The sequence below is a fragment of the Scyliorhinus torazame genome, chromosome 2 (assembly GCF_047496885.1).
Source record: "Scyliorhinus torazame isolate Kashiwa2021f chromosome 2, sScyTor2.1, whole genome shotgun sequence".
In the NCBI taxonomy this organism is placed as follows: domain Eukaryota; kingdom Metazoa; phylum Chordata; class Chondrichthyes; order Carcharhiniformes; family Scyliorhinidae; genus Scyliorhinus; species Scyliorhinus torazame.
In genome coordinates this window covers 86,374,280-86,395,179 of record NC_092708.1, presented here as the reverse complement: position 1 = coordinate 86,395,179, position 20,900 = coordinate 86,374,280, and the positions used below count along the sequence as shown (strand labels likewise).

The 20,900-nt window shown below is 47.7% G+C and overlaps 1 protein-coding gene across 2 annotated transcripts in view; it reads right to left on the bottom strand.

Moving 5' to 3' along the window:
- LOC140389325 (low-density lipoprotein receptor-related protein 2-like) overlaps positions 1-20,900 on the bottom strand; it is a 534,533-nt gene that overhangs the window by 76,023 nt on the left and 437,610 nt on the right. For both annotated transcript variants that reach the window (XM_072473491.1, XM_072473499.1), the window contains 5 exons: positions 20,030-20,158; positions 10,196-10,315; positions 4,327-4,443; positions 2,760-2,876; positions 1,200-1,337 (listed from right to left, as the gene is read on the bottom strand). In XM_072473491.1, the coding sequence (XP_072329592.1) occupies positions 1,200-1,337; positions 2,760-2,876; positions 4,327-4,443; positions 10,196-10,315; positions 20,030-20,158 (621 nt within the window). The remainder of the gene's footprint in view (positions 1-1,199; positions 1,338-2,759; positions 2,877-4,326; positions 4,444-10,195; positions 10,316-20,029; positions 20,159-20,900) is intronic.

Genomic DNA, 20,900 nt, shown 5'->3' with positions numbered 1-20,900 from the left:
TCTTAATCAATAAACCAGTGAAACTGTTGCCTTCTCCCATCCTGGTTGTTTCTCTGGTACAGACCCTGGGCTGGATTCTCTGCAGCCCCGCACCAAAATCGTTTTTGGCGTGGGGGACGGAGAATCAACTTTCACACCGAAATTGGGCCCGGCGCTGGTCCAGCGAATCTCCGGGACCCAAGAATCGGCGTCTTCGCGGACTACTCCACGCGGCTGGGGGGCCATTGACAGAGGCCCACCCAGTGATCCTCTGCTCCCGGCCAGCCGAGTTCCCGACGGCGTGGTTCTAACCACCTATCGCCACTTGGGAACCTCGCGTGGCGGCTGTGGACTCAGTCCGCGGCCGCCCTGATGGGGGGCGTGGGGATCGGGCATGGGCAGGGGGGGCCATATGGGTGGCCGATGGACAGACCGGGCTGGACGGATCTTCGGGCGCACGGCCGATTGGGGGGGGGGGCCTACATTTTGGAGCTGCCTCCTCGGTCCAGGTCCGCCATGGCGCTCGGCGCAGCCGCTGGAGGCCGCCGCCGTGCACATGCTCGGATACCAGACCAGAAGTGCGGGGGCCCGTGTCTGCAGCCAAAGCTGCGTGAATCACTCCGAGTCCCTGCTAGCCCCCTGCGGGTGAGTGAATCGACTAATCTTTTTTATTGGAAACTCGGGAGTGAAGCACCAACATTTTTATGCCAGCGTGGGGACATAGTCCCATTTTGGGAGAATCCAAGGACTTTGGTCCTTGGTTGAAGGCGGTGCAGACTTGAACAAATAACTAGCTTAGCCTTTGGTGAGATAACCAGACTCTCCTTTATTTGCTGAAACTACACATTACTCCACAGTTCTTCTTGAATGCAAAGATAAGCCCAGGACAGGACAGGACCTTTCTCCACTACCAACTATCTTGAGATACAGAGGGAAGCTTACCACATTATGCCTCAACAATTTACTGCAGCACCAGAGCCTCACAGTTAGAAAAGGAGATTTTTCTCCGATTCATCTGAAAGGTCACAGAGTTGTAAGGACAGCATCATCCTACACCACCTGGTCAACTGTTAAGAATTATAGATAATTCAGGTGTGACAATGCCAGCCAAAGGAAGTTGGGTGTTTTGAAGTGTTTGTTTTACCAAAATAGGTTACCACTTGTAATGAAAGATAACTTCACGTTTATTAAGCATTTAGAAGCTCGCTGAAATGGCTTACGGCAGTGGTGGAGCTCTTCATCAGATCCATCTCCGCAATCATTGTCTCCATCGCACTTCCAATATGGTTGGACACAGACATGATTCTTGCACTCAAACAGGAATGGTGGGCAGTACGTTCCATTGGGGTAACGAGTTGCTTCATAGGTGGAGGGCAGAAATGAACAATTAGGAAGATGCATTTCTATTCATGAAAAGTTAAAATAAATACCTATATACAAAGAATGCAAGGCATCCCATAGTCATTGGTGGTGGGATACAAGTGGCTGAATTCTCCGCTGTTGGGATTCTTCATTTTGCTGGAAGCCCGGGAGTTTTCCGACGGCGTGGGGCTGCCCCACAGTGGAAAACCCCATTGACCAGTCGGCGAAACGGAGAATCCCGCCAGCGTGCTGCACCAGAAATCTGGTGCGGAGGGGCAGAGAAACCTGCCCAAGATACCTGTAATTTATAATTACTAGTATTATTTTATATATATATTGGTTTTATTCACCCTTCCTTTTTCTACCAATTTTCTCTCTTTCCCTCCCACTGCTACTGCGATACAAGTGCCAGGCAGTCTTGGGAAAACTGCCCTTCATGTTTGAGCCTAGATATTTAATTATTCAATTTGGAAGAGAATCCTTGTCCTGTCCTAACCTAACATCAGTTCACATACATTCTTAACAGGTGGTCTGAACATAGGCCTCAACAATTTCAAACTTTCACTTTATCCCCAGCTCTTCCTCTGGATTTTCACTGCACACTTGCCTTTCAGGTTAACCTTTGGATTATTACCTATACTTGTGTAATATTTAACAGTCATTAAAAACTGACTAAATAGACTTATGCCTGCAATAATATAGTGAACAATAGACTTTAATATATTAACTAGAGACTGTTAACTCTCCATCTGTCTTTTAAAGGCCTTTTCACAAAGAATCATAGAATTTACAGTGCAGAAGGAGGCCATTCGGCCCATCGGTGCTTCGAAAGGCACCACACTTAAGCCCACACAACCACCCTATCCCCATAACCCAGTAACCCCACCTAACCTTTTTTGGACACTAAGGGCAATTTAGCATGGCCAATCCACCTAACCTGCACATCTTTGGACTGTGGGAGGAAACCGGAACACCCGGAGGAAACCCACGCAGATACGGGGAGAACATGCAGACTCCAGGCAGTGGGAATCGAACCCAAGACCCTGGAGTTGTGAAGCAACTGTGCTAACCACTGTGCTACTGTGCCGCCCCAATCCGATCTCATGGTGTTTGCATAATATATAACCATTAATATACTTCTTTCTTTTATTTAAAATTGTACAAAAATCATTGACCCCATCTATTGCTTCTTATGAAACTAGATCAATATTTTTGGGCTCAAATAGTTCTCCCCTATCATCTGTTTTTGATAGCTCTTCAGAGAATCTTTCAACAGAGGTTCAGATGAAGAATCTCATCTCATTCAGTTGTTAATAAAGCTGCTGTGTATTTTCAGCTTTGTTGCTATTATTTCATTGTTCATCAGCTCTCTTTTCATATCTGGTATTTTACATAAGCGTGCATTTAAAAAGACTTACGGCAGGTGCTTTCATCTGAGTAATCTGCACAGTCAGCATTCCCATCACACCTCAACCTTTCTGTGATGCAGTGACCACTAGAACACTCAAAATAACCAGGCATGCATGTCAGCAACTCTGTAAAAAAAATAAGAGTTCATAACAACAAAAATCAAAGCACCTCACTGGATGAAGAACACTATGGGATATCCCAAAGACACTGGGGCAGCAGAGATATCTTTCTGTTTGTGAGCTGGAGGAAAACGTCTGCTACCCTTGACTTTGCCAAGGAAGTTTAAAAAACCTATCCTGACGGACCTGGATAGCTTCATGTGGTTGGCACTCCAATGCCATTGGGGACCTATATCTATCAAGCAACCTGAATTTGCATTTGTTAATGAAGCTCTAACCAGCACCTATTGAAAACTTCTCGTGCTGTTACAATTAGCAACAACAAGTGTGGCCATCAGCATCGAGAAGTGGACCCACTCTACTTTAATGATTCTCCCACAACTAAGAATTAAAATCCACCCGTCAACAATGAAGATTAGATTAGATTAATAAAGAAAAAGTGGTCGTAGGGATTTGGTAAGACTGCTAACTAGTGGAGGCCTGCAGGGATCAATGTTAGGGCCTGTGCTCTTCACTATCTCTATTAATGGTCTCGGGGAGGGTATTCAGAATGATCTTCAAGCTTGATGAGAGAGATGGGATGCCAGCAGGTCTCAATGTAATGGAGAACGGAATAAATGTTTAAGAGAATTTTTACGATGAAACTGTGTGCTACAATTGTGCACTCACAATTCCAAGCAGTTCTTTTGCACAAAGGGTTACATGCCTGAGACAATTGGAAGGGAATAGGACCAGGGGGGTCATACCTCATGAAACTGAATCTCCATGACCAAGATTGTGGTGCTGTTGTAATAACAAGTCATGCGTAGAAATGAATGAAGGGGACAACTGAAGACTAAAACTTACCTAATTCAAAACTCTGGTCACATCTAGAATGAAGTCCCTACTTTAAGACCCCTCACATGTTGGGAGGAAGAGCATTAGACCCTGACTATCAAGCACAAAGGACATACTGTAAGATGAACAGTCTGATTTATTGGCATAAGAACGATTTCAATGATGGAAGCAGTATGTAAAAGAAACTATTAGAATTGTGTCCTCAGAAGCAGGATCCTAGTCATGTGATTTCAAAGTAACTGGATGGTGGGAATTCTTCTTCCCAATGTTCTACTGATTTCCTTCATTTTAGATGTAATAGTGGCCGAATACTGTTAGCAAACAATAACACATTTATTAAGCCATTTATTGCTAGTTCAGAAATTGCAATAGCATAAAATATGACTATTTTTAAGTCCTCTGCAAGAAAATTAGAAAATCTTCTGCTTGTCATGTTTGTATACATTTTAATGAATTAAATAAACTTATTTGTCTCCTCCGCGTGTGCTCATTGTTAGTTTACTCAAAGCTTTGAGACATTAGCAATCGCTAGAACAGTGGCGCTATTAAATAAGCTTTCTGATCTTGCGATACAAGAGCACATACTTCTTTCTTCTACATTCACTAATTCTAATCATACCACAGTCTCGTTCGTCTGAGTTATCTTGACAGTCATTGTCATGGTCACACACCCAGCGTCCAGGAATACAATGGAGATTGTCACAGCGGAATTCACTTTCAGTGCACTCGCGAGGGTCTGAAATAAAACAAAGCTCAATCAACCTGATTAGTGAAGGCACACTGATATACCATCAATAAACACACGACGAGTGATGAACGTAACTGAGGCTTTAATACACTAAACAGAAAGCCTCTTGGCTTCTGGTCCCAAACTGGGGTGGAGGCGGAGACTAGTCACCTTTATACATGAGCCCGAGGGGAGGAGCCACAGGCGGAGCCAGCCGGGACAAGCCCAGGAATGTAACAACACAATACAATGCAATACAGTGGTTTACCACATTCACCTCCTGTTTAAAAAAAGAGTCTGGCGGGGGTCAAGTGGTCTTAAAGGTCAAGTCTTGACCTTCCGCTGTGATCGCCTCAGTCCCGACTGTGGTGTGGGCACCGGTGTCAAGACTTGCGCATCCGGGAGCGTGTTGTTCTCTTCTTCACCCAGTTGTTGAGTCGGTGGAGGGGGGGGGGGGCGGTGTATGGGCGGAGGTGGTGGTGATGGTCGCCGGTGGGCCTGCGGGTGCCAGTTCATGAGATAGGTGGTCAGAGGTGGGGTAAGACTGTGTAGGGTCGGGGGTGGTGGTCGCTGGGGAACCTGCAGTTGCCAAATCCCGAAGGGAGACTGTGCCCTGTCGCCCGTCCTGATGTGCCACGTAGGAATATTGTGGATTTGCATGGAGGAGCAAGATCTTCTTGAAGAGGGGGTCTGATCTATGGCTCCTCGCATGCTTCTGGAGGAGGACGGGCCCTGGGAATGCCAGCCAGGATGGGAGCGAGACCCCGGAGATGGACTTCCTGGGGAAAGCAAACATCCGCTCGTGAGGAGTCTCGTTGGTGGCTGAACACAGGAGCGACCGGATGGAGTGGAGTGCATGGAGAGGACCTCCTGCCAGCAGGAGACTGGGAGGTTTCTAGATTGTAGGGCCAGGATGACGGCCTTCCAGACCGTCACGTTCTCCCTCTCCACCTGTCCGTTTCCCCGGGGGTTGTAACTGGTCGTCCTGCTGGAGGCGGTGCCCTTTCTGAGCAGGAATTGACGCAACTCGTCGCTCATGAAGGAGGATCCCCGATCACTATGGAGGTAGGTGGGGAACCTGAACAAAGTGAACATACTGTGCAGGGCCTTGATGACGGTGGCAGAGGTCATGTCAGAGCATGGGATGACAAAGGGGAATCTTGAGTACTCGTCAGCAATGTTGAGGAAGTACATGTTACGATCCGTGGAGGGGAGGGGCCCTTTGAAATCGATGCTGAGGCGCTCAAAGGGGTGAGAGGCCTTCACCAGGTGCGCTCTGTCTGGCTGATAGAAGTGCGGCTTGCACTCCGCGCAGACTTGGCAGTCCCTGGTCACGGTGCTGACCTCCTCAATGGAGTAAGGCAGGTTGCGAGCCTTGATGAAGTGAAAAAAAGGGTGACCCCCGGGTGACAGAGGTCATTGTGGAGGGCCCTGAGTCGGTCTATTTGTGCGCTAGCACATGTACCACGGGATAGGATATCTGGGGGCTCATTGAGCTTCCCAGGTCGATACAAGATATCGTAGTTGTAGGTGGAGAGCTCGATCCTCCACCTCAGAATCTTGTCATTCTTGATTTTGCCCCGCTGTGTGTTATTGAACATGAAGGCAACTGACTATTGGTCAGTGAGGAGAGTGAATCGCCTGCCGGCCAGGTAATGCCTCCAATGTCTCACAGCTTCTATGATGGCTTGGGCTTCCTTTTCGACGGAGGAGTGTCGAATTTCGGAGGCATGGAGGGTACAGGAGAAGAATGCCACATGCCTGCCCGCCTGGTTGAGGTAGTGGCCAGAGCAAAGTCCGACACATCGCTCTCCATCTGGAATGGAATGGACTCGTCCACAGCGTGCATCACGGCTTTGGCAATATCTGCCTTGATGCGGTTGAAGGCCAGGTGGGCCTCAGCCGTCAGGGGAAAAACGGTGGATTTGATAAGTGCACTGGCCTTGTCCGCATAATTGGGGATCCACTGGGCATAGTACGAGAAGAACCCCAAGCATCTCTTCAGTGCCTTGGGGCAGTGGGGGAGGGGGAGTTTCAGGAGGGGGCACATGTGGTCGGGGTTGGGCCCTAGGACTCCGTGTTCCACGACGTAGACGAGGGTGGCTAGGCGGGTTGTGCGGAAAACACATTTTCTTTATTATAGGTGAGGTTCAGGAGTTTAGCAGTGTGGAGGAAGTGCCAGAGGTTATCGTCTTAGTCCTGCTGGTCATGGCCGCAGATGGTGACATTGTCTAAGTACGGGAACGTGGCCCGCAGTCAGTATGGTCAACGATTCGGTCAATTTCTCTTTGTAAGACCGAGACCCCATTGGTGACGCCGAAGGGGACGCTGAGGAAGTGGTAGAGGCGGCCATCTGCCTCGAAGGCAGTGTATTGGCGGTCCTCCGGGCGGATAGGGAGCTGGTGGTACGCGGACTTCAATGCAATTGTGGAGAAGACTAGATACTGCGCAATCTGGTTGACCATGTCAGATATGCGAGGGAGGGGATATGCACCGAGCTGCGTGTACTGGTTGATGGTCTGACTGTAATCGATGACCATCCGGTGCTTCTCCCCAATCTTGACAACCACCACTTGGGCTCTCCAGGGGCTGATACTCGCCTCAACGATCCCGTCTCGCAGGAGTCGCTGGACCTCCTACCTGATAAAGGCCCGGACACTGGATCGTCTGCTCCTAGTAGCGACAGGTTTACAGTCCGGGGTGAGATTTGCGAAGAGCGAGGGTGGGGCGGCCTTAAGGGTCGCGAGGCTACAGGCGGTGAGAGGGGGGACAGGGGTCCACCGAACTTTAAAGTAAGGCTTTGGAGGTGGCACTGGAAGTCGAGCCCCAGTAATAGGGCAGCGTAGAGATGGGGAAGGACGTAGAGTTTGAAGTTAGCGTGCTCTACGCCTTGTACAGTAACGGTCGCGACACAGTACCCCCCTGGATTTCTACTGCATGAGATCCGGAAGCCAGGGAGAGTTTCTGGGTCACGGGTAAGATTGGGAGGGAGCAGCGCCTTACCGTATCTGGGTGTATGAATCTGTCTGTGCCCTCCGGAGTCGCAAAGACAGGCCATCTCGTGCCTGTTGATCCGGACGGTCATTGTAGACTTCGTGAGGTGGCGGGCCAGGACTGGTCGCGCGTGATGGAGGCGAGCTTTGGAAGGCGGTTGGTAGGCCGGTCGGAGGTAGCAGCGGCCAGCGTACGATCGGGTGAGCCGGGCTGCAGAGTGGTCCCAAGATGGCGGTCCCCATGTGTGGTAAACCACTGTATTGCATTGTATTGTGTTGTTACATGCCTGGGCTTGTCCCGGCTGGCTCCGCCTGTGGCGTATGGCAGCGGCGATGGAGTCCAAGATGGCTGCCCCCATGGGTCGCACTGGCGGCTGAAAATGAAGATGGCGGCAAAGATGGCGGTGCCCACGGGTCGCACATGGCGGCTGGCGCTGTAGCTGGGGGCGGCCCTGACAGGCCGCAGGCAGCGCTGCTGGGCCTAGAAGTCTTAGGAGGAGATCGGGTCTGGCAGGCTTTTGCAAAGTGGCCCTTCCTCCCACACCCGTTGCAAGTTGCGTTCCGTGCAGGGCAGCGTTGTCTGGGGTGATTACTCTGGCCGCAAAAGTAGCTCCTCGGGCCTCCGGCGTTGGCGTGCCGCTGCGCGGCACAGGCTTGTGTCGCACCCGGATCGGATGATGGCTGCTCCCACAAGGTGCACGAGGTGCCATGCGGTCAGAGGTGTAGGCCTCCATGTTCTGGGAGGCCACCTCCAGCGAGTTGGAGAGTTGCACTGTCTCTGGGAGGCCGAGTGTACCCCCTTCTAGTAATCGCTGGCGGATATAGTTTGATTTCATGCCTGCGACATAAGCGTCCCTGTTCAGCAGCTCCGCGTGCTGGGTAGCCCATATCGCCCGGCAATCACAGTTCCAGCAGAGTACACGCAAAGCAGGAATTCTGCGAGTGATTCCCCAGGGCGTTGTCGTCTCATGGCAAGGAGGTGCCTAGCATACACCTCGTTAACGGACTTCATATATTGTCCCTTCAGCAGCCTTATTGCCTCCGCATACGAGGGGGCGTCCCTGATGAGAAGAAAGACTTGTGGGCTCACCCGTGCGTGGAAGATCTGCTTCTTCTGGAGGTCTGTGAAGTCTTCGGTGAAGGATCCGAGGTACGCTTCGAAGCAGCTTAGCCTGTGCTCGAATGTTTCTGTGTTGTCGGCTGCCTGTGGGTCCAGCTGCAGGCAATCAGGCTTGAGTGATGAGTTCATCTTCGAAGTTTAGTGTATTAAATTGATATGCCATCAATAAACACACGACGAGTGATGAATGTAACTGAGGCTTTAGTACAGTAAACAGAAAGCCTCCTGGCCTCTGGTCCCAAACTGGGTCGGAGGCGGAGACTAGCCACCTTTATACATGAGCCCGAGGGGAGGAGCCACAGGCGGAGCCAGCCGGGACAGGCCCAGGCATGTAACAACACAGTGCAATACAGTGGTTTACCACACACACATTAACCAAATAATTCCTCTTATGTCATTTAAGACAGTAAGAAGTCTTACAACACCAGGTTAGAGTTCAAAAGGTTTGGACTTTAACCTGGAGTTGTAAGACTTCTTACTGTGCTCACCCCAGTCCAACAGGTCAGGGAAGTTGGCCATGTTGGTCAATGTGCAAGTACAGTACATGCCACAGAAGCAGAAAGCATTTACAGCAAAACTACTGATATACTTCAAAGTATTACACCCTTCCAGAGGCTGGTAAATAAACAGACCAGAAGAACATTAGGAATCATGGAAGGATTGAATGAAATCAATTGATACTGTATCCAGAGAAAGTAGAACAACAGTGGAATCCCTAGTAAAGGAGATAATAGGTCTTTAAAATTATGAAAGTTTTGAGAGACTAGAAAAAGTGGGTGGGATTTTCTGGCCATTCACGCTGGCGGGATCTTACAGTCTTGACCATGGCACATCCTTGTGGCGGGTTTCAAGTCAGCACGGTGGGGCGGCACGGTGGCACAGTGGTTAGCACTACTGCCTCACTGCGCCAGGTACCTGGGTTCAATTTTCAGCCTTTGGTGACTGTGTGGAGTTTTCACATTTTCCCGTGTTCTGCGTGGGTTTCCTCTGGGTGCTCCGGTTTCCTCCCACAGTCCAAATATGTGCAGGTTAGGTGAATTGGCCATGCTAAATTGCCCTTAGTGTCCCGGGATATGGTGGTTAGGTGGGGCTTTGGGGTTACGGGATAGGATGGGGGAGCGGGGCTGGGTGGGGTGCACTTTCAGAGGGTCAGTGAAGATTCGATGGGCTGAATGGCCTCCTTCCACACTGTAGGAAGTCTATGGTTCTGTGGGTCCATCCAACGGGAAAGTCCATTGGCAATGGTGGGGCCAGAAGATCCTGCTGTAGATCGCTGGTGAGCTGCCCTCTGCCGCTGAGGAACACACCGCGGAGAAGGAGGAAACTCCCACCCAGTGGGGAAGAGCAAAACTGGAGTCCATCACTATAATCACCAAGAAATCAAGTGGAACTCAGAAGAAAGCTCTCTGCCAAGAGAGTGGTCAGAATGTGGAACTTGCTACAATAGGGGTAGTTGATGTGAATAGTAGGGGATGTTAGATAAGCATATGAAGGGGAAGACAGTAGAGGATTATCCTAATCGAGTTAGATCAGGAAGGATGGGAGGAGGTTGGGTGGAGCATAAATACCACATTGGCTTTTTAAGCCAAATGCCCTAATTCTGTGCTGTCTATTCTTATCAATCGGCATGTCAGATGTTATTACATACTGCAGTCACGTTCATCAGATTCATCTCCGCAGTCATTTTCTCCATCACACTTCCAGCGAAGTGGGATACACCGATGATTGTCACATCGGAAATCACCCACCGGATTGCAAGTAAGGTCCTCTGTAAAGATCCAGAAAATACAAACTGCATGAGTTAATTACCCTTCGATGTTATAATGCATATATGTAAAACACAGACATAAAATGGGGTAGAATTTCCACTTTGTATGCAATTGATAATCTGGGAACAAATTGCTTGGTGTTTCCAGTAAGTTGTGCTGGTTTTAATCAGCGCATTTCACCATAGATTGGCCAAACCGGGGTAAAAGATTGAGGAATTTCAAGCATATTGTGCCTCAAGTTGCACTGCCCGCAATACTGATTACTGCTCTCAACCCCAGATTGAATTAATCAGTAAGACTAGTTTCTGCTAATTGTGAAATTTAGATTTTTTTTGCTTTAGGTGCAAGGACAAAAGCTTTTAAATATTAAAAAGTATTTAATTTCATAAGAAATCAACTATTGTACACTAATGAAATGAGTAAATGCTTCCGTGTTTACTTTTTTAAGATCATTTTCAGCTATTTAAAATCAGGTTACTCATAGGTGAAGTAGGCAGTCTGTTTTTAAATGCTGTTTTGTGATAGGCTCACTTTCCGCTGTATTAATAAAGCTGCACCAATATACCAGTCAAAAATGTATCAAGGAACGTATTTTTAAAAATAAATTTAAAGTACCCACTTCATTTTTTTTCCAATTAAGGGACAATTTAGGTTGGCCAATCCACCTACCCTGCACATCTTTCGGTTGTGGAAGTGAGACCCACGCAGGTACAGGGAGAATGTGCAAACTCCACACAGACAGTGACCCGGGGGTCGGTATCGAACCCAGATCCTCAGTGCTGTGAGGCAGCAGTGCTAACCACTGCACCACCGTGCCACCCCCATGGAATGTATTTAATGCAATTCAAAAAAAAGTTACGTAAAGATGCCTGATTGCACTGGTTACAGAAAAATTTGATTGCAATTTGTGGCTGCATTGCTCAATATATCTAAATGAAATATATGCATAGATACACACTCATATATACATATATACATATTATTTGTGGGACCTGTGACAGGGAACAAAGAAATTCAAATGACATTCAACAATTGACCTGACATTCAGTTACGCCCACATGTAATTAAATAATATATGGGCTGTAATGGTCAAATTGTTTTGAAATTCAGTCAATAGTTATCACACAATTGGTTTACAGCAGAATAGTCTTAGTGGCTATCTGCAACTGCTATGACTGTAACAGAGATTGAGAAATTTTGGCACCAGAGTTAATATCTAACAAGCCTAAGATTTTGCTTATGCGATTAATGGGGCTGCAAATAAAATACAAATTTTTGCATGATATAGTAAGACATGACCAGAATTTAGTATCATCCAAACAAGCATAAACCCAAATGTAAAATTATGAGAGACAGTTTTATATTGTGTTAGAGCTTCCTCTTGTGGCAGAAAAGGAGAATTCAAGATCTGTTAAACTTGATTGTAGTGCAATTTTCGGTCCCCTGGCTTAGGTCCTACATGCAATGCTTTACTGCAAATTCCAGATCCCTATCATACTGAGTAATAAAAGACCAAGATCTAACTGATTTAGTCTGGTACTTTACCATATGAAATGTTTTGTTGTGGTTGAATGGAGCAGTGTTGCTTCTAAGCGAAGGGTATGCAGTTTGGTAAAATATTAGTGGTTGCAATATAAGGACCCAACAGGCCTGATATTATCTGTCCATGATCATCCAAGTTTCAGGGTTGAATCGCTTACAGAAGTCACAAGACAAAGCTGAACACTACTTCATAATCTCCATATTATGCTTCAGATAAAGAACAAAACATGCAGAACTATTCCATCTGGCTCGGAGTGGAGGTGGTGGAGAAACCAGGTAAGGAACAAACTTTACATAGATAGTAGTGAATAATAACACCACCAACACTTTTCAAACTAGTAGGTAGGTTTAAATGAGCACAATGGAAGTATAAAATAATCACCTCAATTCTCTAGATACTCTACAGGAACTCTGCCATTCTGGAATAAAATTTCAATCAATGATCCAAGTAGTGAAAGGACCATTGAGGTAATAAGAAAATGAACTGGCTAGAAACACACCGATGGTGAAAACAGAGATGTAATGAAGACTCACTGAAGAAAGTGACCAGTCTGTTTCCAGCCTATGACAATGTTCCACTCTCATCCTGAAAAAGCTCAATTGGGAATAACCTCTCTCGTTTTCTTTTTCTCTATCCCAGGAGGACATTCAACACATTCCACACAGGGTCGGGGATTCAAAGGCCCAAATTGCATCCCACCAACCCTCCCCAATGTGAATTGATATTCCAATGTGCAGCAGCATTATCCAATCACACAATTTTAAATGCATTAAACTCTTTCTCAGATTTTAAAAAATCAGAAATATACATAAATTGGCCTGGATGTTGTTGTTAGCAGAGAAAGAATGTCACTCACCCTTCATCTCCTCAATAACTGCCCACAGACTTTTGTGGCCTTCTCAATGAATTTTCCTGTTCCAACTTCTGCACTGTAAATTCTATGATCTATGATCTAATCATGCACAACACCCTCTACAGGGGATCTGTGGCATTTAGGAGCAAGTAAAGGAACAGAAAAGCTCCTCAACCAATCAGACTGAATGCCGTTACATTAATTTTAACGTTGAGTCTATTGCAGCAGTTTGTGTTGCGAAGGAGTAGGGTATGTCTGGCAGCAACCTCTGGATTTTCACATTTAATTGCAAATGTGGGCATACTCCAGAGGTGCTGTCAGATTTCCTCTGTTATAACGATGAATGCTGATAATCTCGTTGCGAATTCCAGGCCACTTCTTTCGCTAAAAGCTGTACTATTTATACCATGGGGAGGGATGTTCCGTTTTTTGGAGGGTGAGAATGGGGGTGGAAAATCCCCCGAGAGTCCCAAAATGGCTTTTATGCTAGTGGGAAATCCCTGATAAGCTGTCCCTTCCGCCTGCCGATGACATAACAGAAATACCGGCACTGAAAGCCAGGATCCCAATTTTCATACATTTAAATATAAGAACATAAGAACTAGGAACAAGAGTAGGCCATCTGGCCCCTCGAGCCTGCTCCGCCATTCAATGAGATCATGGCTGATCTTTGTGGACTCAGCTCCACTCTCCGGCCCGTACACCATATCCCCGAATCCCTTCATTCTTTAGAAAGGTATCTATCTTTTTCTTAAAAATGTTTAAAGAAGGAGCCTCAACTGCTTCACGATTAATGGGGCTGCAATGAAAGACAAAACTCGATTAGTCTTCTTAATCACCTGTTGCACCTGCACACCAACTTTTTGTGACTCGTGCACCAGCACACCCAGGTCCCTCTGCACAGAAGCATGTTTTAACATCTTACCATTTAAATAATAATCCATTCTGCTGTTATTCCTCCCAAAATGGATAGCCTCACACTTGGCAACATTGAATTCCATCTGCCAGACCCTAGCCCATTCACCTAACCTATCCAAATCCTTCTGCAGACTTCCGGTATCCTCTGCACTTTTTGCTTTACCACTCATCTTAGTGTCGTCTGCAAACTTTGCCACATTGCACTTGGTCCCCAACTCCAAATCATCTATGTAAATTGTGAACAACTGCGGGCCCAACACTGATCCTTGAGGGACCCCACTATTACAGGTTGCCAACCAGAGAAACACCCATTTATCCCCACTCTCTGCTTTCTGTTAGTTAACCAATCCTCTACCCATGCTACCACTTTACCCTCAATGCCATGCATCTTTAGTTTATGCAGCAACCTTTTGTGTGGCACCTTGTCAAAATCCAGATATACCACATCCATTGGCTCCCCGTTATCTACAGCACTGGTAACGTCCTCAAAAAATTCGACCAAATTAGTCAGACACGACCTACCCTTTATGAACCCATGCTGCGTCTGCCCAATGGGACAATTTCCCTCCAGGTGCCCCGCTATTTCCTCCTTAATGATAGATTCCAGCATTTTCCCTACAACCGAAGTTAAGCTTACCGGCCTATAATTACCCGCTTTCTGCCGACCTCCTTTTTTAAACAGTGGTGTCACGTTTGCTACTTTCCAATCCTCTGGGACCACCCCAGAGTCTAGTGAATTTTGATAAATTATCACTAGTACGTTTACAATTTCCCTAGCCATCTCTTTTAACACTCTGGGATGCATCCCATCAGGGCCAGGAGACTTGTCCACCTTTAACCCCATTAGCTTGCCCAATACTGCCTCCTTAGTGATTACAATCATCTCAAGGTCCTCACCTATCATATCTTTATTTCCATCAGTCACTGGCATGTTATTTGTGTCTTCCACTGTGAAGACTGACCCAAAAAACCTGTTCAGCTCCTCAGCCATTTCCCCGTCTCCTATTATTAAATCTCCCTTCTCATCTTCCAAAGGACCAATATTTACCTTAGCCACTCTTTTTTGTCTTATATATTTGTAGAAGCTTTTACTATCTGCTTTTATGTTCTGAGCAAGTTTACTTTCATCGTCTACCTTACTCTTCTTTATAGCTTTTTTAGTAGCTTTCTGTTGTCCCCTAAAGACATCCCAGTCCTCTAGTCTCCCACTAATTTTTGCCACTTTGTATGTTTTTTCCTTCAATTTGATACTCTCCCTCACCTCCTTAGATATCCACGGTCGATTTTTCCCCTTTCTACCGTCTTTCTTTTTTGTCGGTATGAACCTTTCCTGAACACTGTGAAAGATCGCTCGGAAGGTTCTCCACTGTTCCTCAACTGCTTCACCATGAAGTCTTTGCTCCCAGTCTACCTTAGCTAGTTCTTCTCTCATCCCATTGTAATCGCCTTTGTTTAAGCACAAAACACTAGTGTTTGATTTTACCTTGTCATCCTCCAACTGTATTTTAAATTCCACCATATTGTGGTCGCTCCTTCCAAGAGGATCCTGAACTATGAGATCATTAATCAATCCTGCCTCATTACACAGGACCAGATCTAAGATCGCTTGTTCCCTTGTAGGTTCCATTACATACTGTTCCAGGAAATTATCCCGGACACATTCTATAAACTCCTCCTCAAGGCTGCCTTTACCAACCTGGTTAAACCAATCGACATGCAGATTAAAATCTCCCATGATAGCCGCTGTACCATTTCTACATGCATCCGTTATTTCTTTGCTTATTGCCTACCCTACCATCCTGTTACTATTTGGTGGCCTATAGACTACTCCTATCAGTGACCTTTTCGCCTTACTATTCCTGATTTCCACCCAAATTGATTCAACCTTGTCCTCCATAGCACCAATATCATCCCTTACTATTGCCCGGATGCCATCCTTAAATAACAAAGCTACACCACCGCCCTTACCATCCATTCTATCCTTTCGTATAGTCTTGGATATTTAACTCCCAGTCGTGACCATCTTTTAACCATGTTTCAGTAATGGCCACTAAATCATAGTCATTCACGATGATTTGCGCCATCAACTCATTCACCTTATTCCGTATACTACGAGCATTCCGGTAAAGTACACTTATGCTGCTTTTTATGTCTTTGTTATGAATCCTAACACCTTGATCAGTAACGTTTCGCAAATTATTTTTCCTCTTACCCTTTCTCCTAATTTTCCTTGTCTTTGAACCCATATCTCTACATAATAACCTGTCACTATCATAGAATTTACAGTGCAGAAGGAGGCCATTCGGCCCATTGAGTCTGCTACGGCTCTTGGAAAGAGCACCATACCCAAGCCTACACCCCCACCCTATGCCCATAACCCAGTAACCCCGCCCAACGCTAAGGGCAATTTGGACACTAAGGGCAATTTAGCATGGCCAATCCATCTAACCTGCACATCTTTGGACTGTGGGAGGAAACTGGAGCACCCGGAGGAAACCCACGCAGACACGGGGAGAACGTGCAGACTCCGCACAGACAGTGACCCGAGCCGGGAATCGAACCTGGGACCCTGGAGCTGTGAAGCAATTGTGCTAACCACTGTGCTACCGTGCTGTCACGTAACCTGCTGCCTTGCTCTCCATTAACCATTATACTGTCCACAGCTTTACCCTTCCCTTCCCCCAACGTGCTTGTTGAAAGTCCTTGTGACCAACCTATTTATCCTATTCGCTAGAACACTGGTCCCAGAATGGTTCAGGTGAAGACCGTCCCAACGGTACAGGTCCCTCCTGTCCCAGTACTGATGCCAATGCCCCATGAAATGGAATCCCTCTTTCCCGCACCACTCCTTTAGCCACATGTTAACTTCCCTAATTTTCTCAACCCTATGCCAATTGGCACGTGGCTCGGGTAGTAATCCAGAGATTATAACCCTGGAGGACCTGTTCTTTAATTTGGTCCCTAGTGTTTGATAATCCACAAACAGGTCCTCTTTCCTAGTCTTACCTATGTTGTTAGTCCCAACGTGGACCACAACAACTGGATCCTCCCCCCTCCCTCTCCAAAATCCTTTCAAGCCGAACAGAGATGTCCCTCACCCTGGCCGGTGCACCCGGGCAGGCAACATACCATGCGGGACTCATGATCTGGCTTACAAAGGATGCCATCAATCCCCCTAATTATAGAATCCCCTACAACTACCACTTGTCTTTTTGCTCCCCCCTCTTGAATGGCTTCCTGTACCACGGTGCAGTGGTCAGTCAACGCATCCTCCCTACAACCCTCTTCCTCATCCACACAGGGAGCAAGTACCTCATACCTGTTGGACAAGGTCATGGGCTGAGGCTCCTCAACTCCTAAACTCAGGATCCCCCTACCTGCCTCCCTTGCATCACACCACTCTGTCCCTGACCACTGACCAAATTAACAGTACTTATTCTACCAGGTGTGACTGCCTCCTGAAACAAAGCATCCAGGTAATTTTCCCCCTCCCTGATGTGCCGCAGTGTGTGCAGCTCGGTCTCCAGCTCATCAATTCTGAGCTGAAGTTCCTCGAGCAGCCAACACTTGCTGCAGATGTGGTCACTGACGGTCTCAATGGGATCCACCAGTTCCATCATCATACATCAACAGCGCATCACCTGTGGCCTGCTCCAGGAAGTGAAGTCTCTTTTAAATATGCACTCACCTCTCCCAGCAACCCTGCAGCCTGTGGCCTGCTCCAGGAACTGAAGTCTCTTTTAAATATGCACTCACCTCTCCCAGCAACCCTGCAGCCTGTGGCCTGCTCCAGGAACTGAAGTCTCTTTTAAATATGCACTCACCTCTCCCAGCAACCCTGCAGCCTGCTCCAGGAACTGAAGTCTCTTTTAAATATGCACTCACCTCTCCCAGCAACCCAATCTCATTATCAGGCCTTTATGCCTAATAGCCCCTCGTTGGATTGTCCAATCTCAATAGGTCATTCAGAACGTACACCTGACGCCCAGAACCTGCTGGAGCGCACAGGTGAGTACAGCCCCCAAGGGGGAGAGGGTCCTAGCTGAGCAGTACCCTGGCACTGTCCTCAGGACTGTCCCTGATACTGCCTGGGCACTTGCCCTTGGCACTGCCTGAGTAATATACCAAGGGGCACTGCCATGGGGTATGTGAGGGTGCCAGGGGCTCAGCTGTGTCCCTCAACCCCCAGGGCCTCGATGCACCTGCGTGCCCCCGGCATGGTCATTATGTCACTTTTCAAAACCGATAGTGATTTGCACCGGTGTGATGTCACACCACTTGGGGGGTGGGGGCTGTGGGGGGGCGAGGACATGCCCTGGGTGGACGCCACAGCGTAAATCCATTTAATTACATAAAAATGTATTTCAATTCATGCCCAGAAAAGGCGTGAACCTGATCATGTCACCGCTGGGGCAGGGAAGATTACAAACTGAGATCAGGACAGCGCAAATCCCATCTTGGCAGCTCATGAGATTAGTGGCCATTATGGGATTTGCGCCCGTGGCAAATGGGTCTACTGGATTGCATCATATATCTTCTGACGTGGTGTACAGAACTAGCAGCTAAGTAGTGACGTTCATCCCACAGTCTGCCAGTAGCAGCAGATGATGGTAATAGGCATGTGTAATTCTGATGTTAAGTGCTGGATTGTAGATTTAAGAGCTCCCAGGTCAATTTCAAACACAGTCTAGGCTCCAACGCCCAAATGCGGGGGTGTTGCATATTCCAACTCTCAAGTGATGAACTGAGACCTGGGGCGGGATCCCCCCCTCCCCCCCTCCCCCCCCTCCCCCCCTCCCCCCCCCCCCCCCCCCCCCCCCCCCCCCCTCCCCCCCCCCCCCCCCCCCGGCGGCCGGGTCAGAGAATCGCAGGAGGCGGCGTGAATCCCGCCCTGCCATTCCGACACCCGGCTGCCGAATTCTCCGGCGCCGGTCGGCAGTGGCCACCCCCGGCGATTCTCCGGGCCCCCATTGGGCCGAGCGGCCGCCTGTTTTCGGCCGGTCCCGCTGTCGTGAAATACACAAGGTCCATACCGGCGGGACCTGTCTCTGAGGGTGGCCTGGGGAGTCCTCAGGGGGGTGCGGGGGGATCAATCCTCAGGGAGGGGCCCCAAAGGTGGCCTGGCCCGTGATCGGGGCCCACCGATCTACGGGCGGGCCTGTGCCATGGGGGTACTCTTTCCCTCCGCGCCAGCTTCTGTAAAGCTCTATGGCTGGTGCGGAGAAGAAACCCCCTGCGCATGCACAGGGATCACACCAACGGTTCTGCGCATGCGCCAGAACATACTGGCTCTCCCGCGCATGTGCCAACTCGCACCGGCGGAGGCCCTTCGGCGCCGGTTGGCGCGGCACCAACCACTCCACCTCCGGCCTAGCCCCCAGAAATGCGGAGGATTCCGCAACTTCCGGTACGGCCCGCCCGCCAGTTGGGGGGGAATCTCGGCCCTTATTTGCGTATTCTTAATTTGAAGCAAAGTTCTTCAAATTTTCACCCAATTCAAAACCAGCAAAAACAATGAACAACGAAAAGTACAACACAGGAACAGGCCCTTCAGCCCTCTAAGCCTGTGCCGAACATGATGCCCTAACTAAAAATAAACCTTCTGCCCTTACTCGGTCCGTATCCTTCTATTTCCTCCCTATTCACGTACGCATCCAGATGCCTCTTAAATGTTGCTAATGTGCCTGCTACCATCACATTCGCTGGCAGCGCGTTCCAGGAACCCACCATTCTCTGCATGAAAAACTTACCCCGCACATAGGAACATAGAACATAGAATTTACAGTGCAAAAGGAGGCCATTCGGCCCATCGAGTCTGCACTGGCTCTTGGAAAGAGCACCCTACCCAAGGTCCACACCTCCACCCTATCCCCATAACCCAGTAACCCCACCCAACACTAAGGGCAATTTTGGATACTATGGGTAATTTAGCATGGCCAATCCACCTAACCCGCACATCTTTGGACTGTGGGAGGAAACCGGAGCACCAGGAGGAAACCCACGCAGACACGGGAAGAATGTGCAGACTCCGCCCAGACAGTGGCCCTAGCAGGGAATCGAACCTGGGACCCTGGAGCTGTGAAGCAATTGTGCTATCCACAATGCTACCATGCTGTCCACATCTCCCTTAAACTTTCCCCCTCGCCTTGAACCTCTGCCCCCTTGCAATTGACATTGCCGCCCTTGGAAAAAGCCTCTAACTATCCACCCTGTCTACGTCACTCATAATTTTGCAGACCTCTACACACACGTGAAATGGCCTTCTATCTTATTGAAGTTTGCCAGAAGTCATTGCTACAAATTGCCTCCATCTTGATCAGCAGTCACAGTGCTCCAAAAGTAACTAATTGAAGGGTTTTGATGTGACATTTTTCAAATGTACCATTTTTCTTTACATACCACAATTGTGCTCATCACTGTTGTCCCGACAGTCATCATAGCCATTGCATACCGCCCATTTAGGAATGCAACGGTAGTTTGTTTGACAAGAAAACTCAGTGTGATTATCGCAGAAGTAGTCAATCCCATCTAAAATAAGAAAATAGCAGTTTGAGAAAAGACAAGTTGTTACAACTGATTGATCACATGCTACCACCTTATGAATGCTTACACCATTCATTTTAACTCATTCCACCTGATCAGAATGGAAAGGTAGTGCCCCAAAAATCACTAATACCCTCCTGTTGATGTTCTATTTCTGCTAACCACTATTTTCAGGGTTTTGGTATGGTCAGCCCTGGTTTCTACCTACTTCCAGTGAGAGCCCAATTCCAATCGTATTCAGGCCCTGCTGGTATCAATTAGCCTGTAATTCTAAGATAAAAATGGATGGTGACTGCACAGCATGTATACCCATCGATACCAGACTTTGAGGAACCTAAACAGCTGTTCTTTTTTTGCTAAAATGTACTTAATTCTTAAAATATCTGAAAGAACATTATAAAACTTTCAAATTGGTCATCAGACAAAGGGCAATATCATTCAGGTTCTCCACATACATCATGTTGCACTCTGAGGTACATCAGTACAGTCAAAGAAACATGACAGACATTTCAAAATGGTCATCACAAATGGTGCAAAGGGATTTAAGTTGTCTACCTAGATTAGGTTGCACTCTGAAGTGCTTCAGTACAACTGTGATACATGTAATATTCACTGTACACATTCAATGTAAGTCATACAGCCCAAGGGAATTCCAAACAATTCCACTCCCCTCAGTTCACTGTGGCTGAAGGTCTTAGACAGCGACTTTCCAGCTGTCCTACAAGGA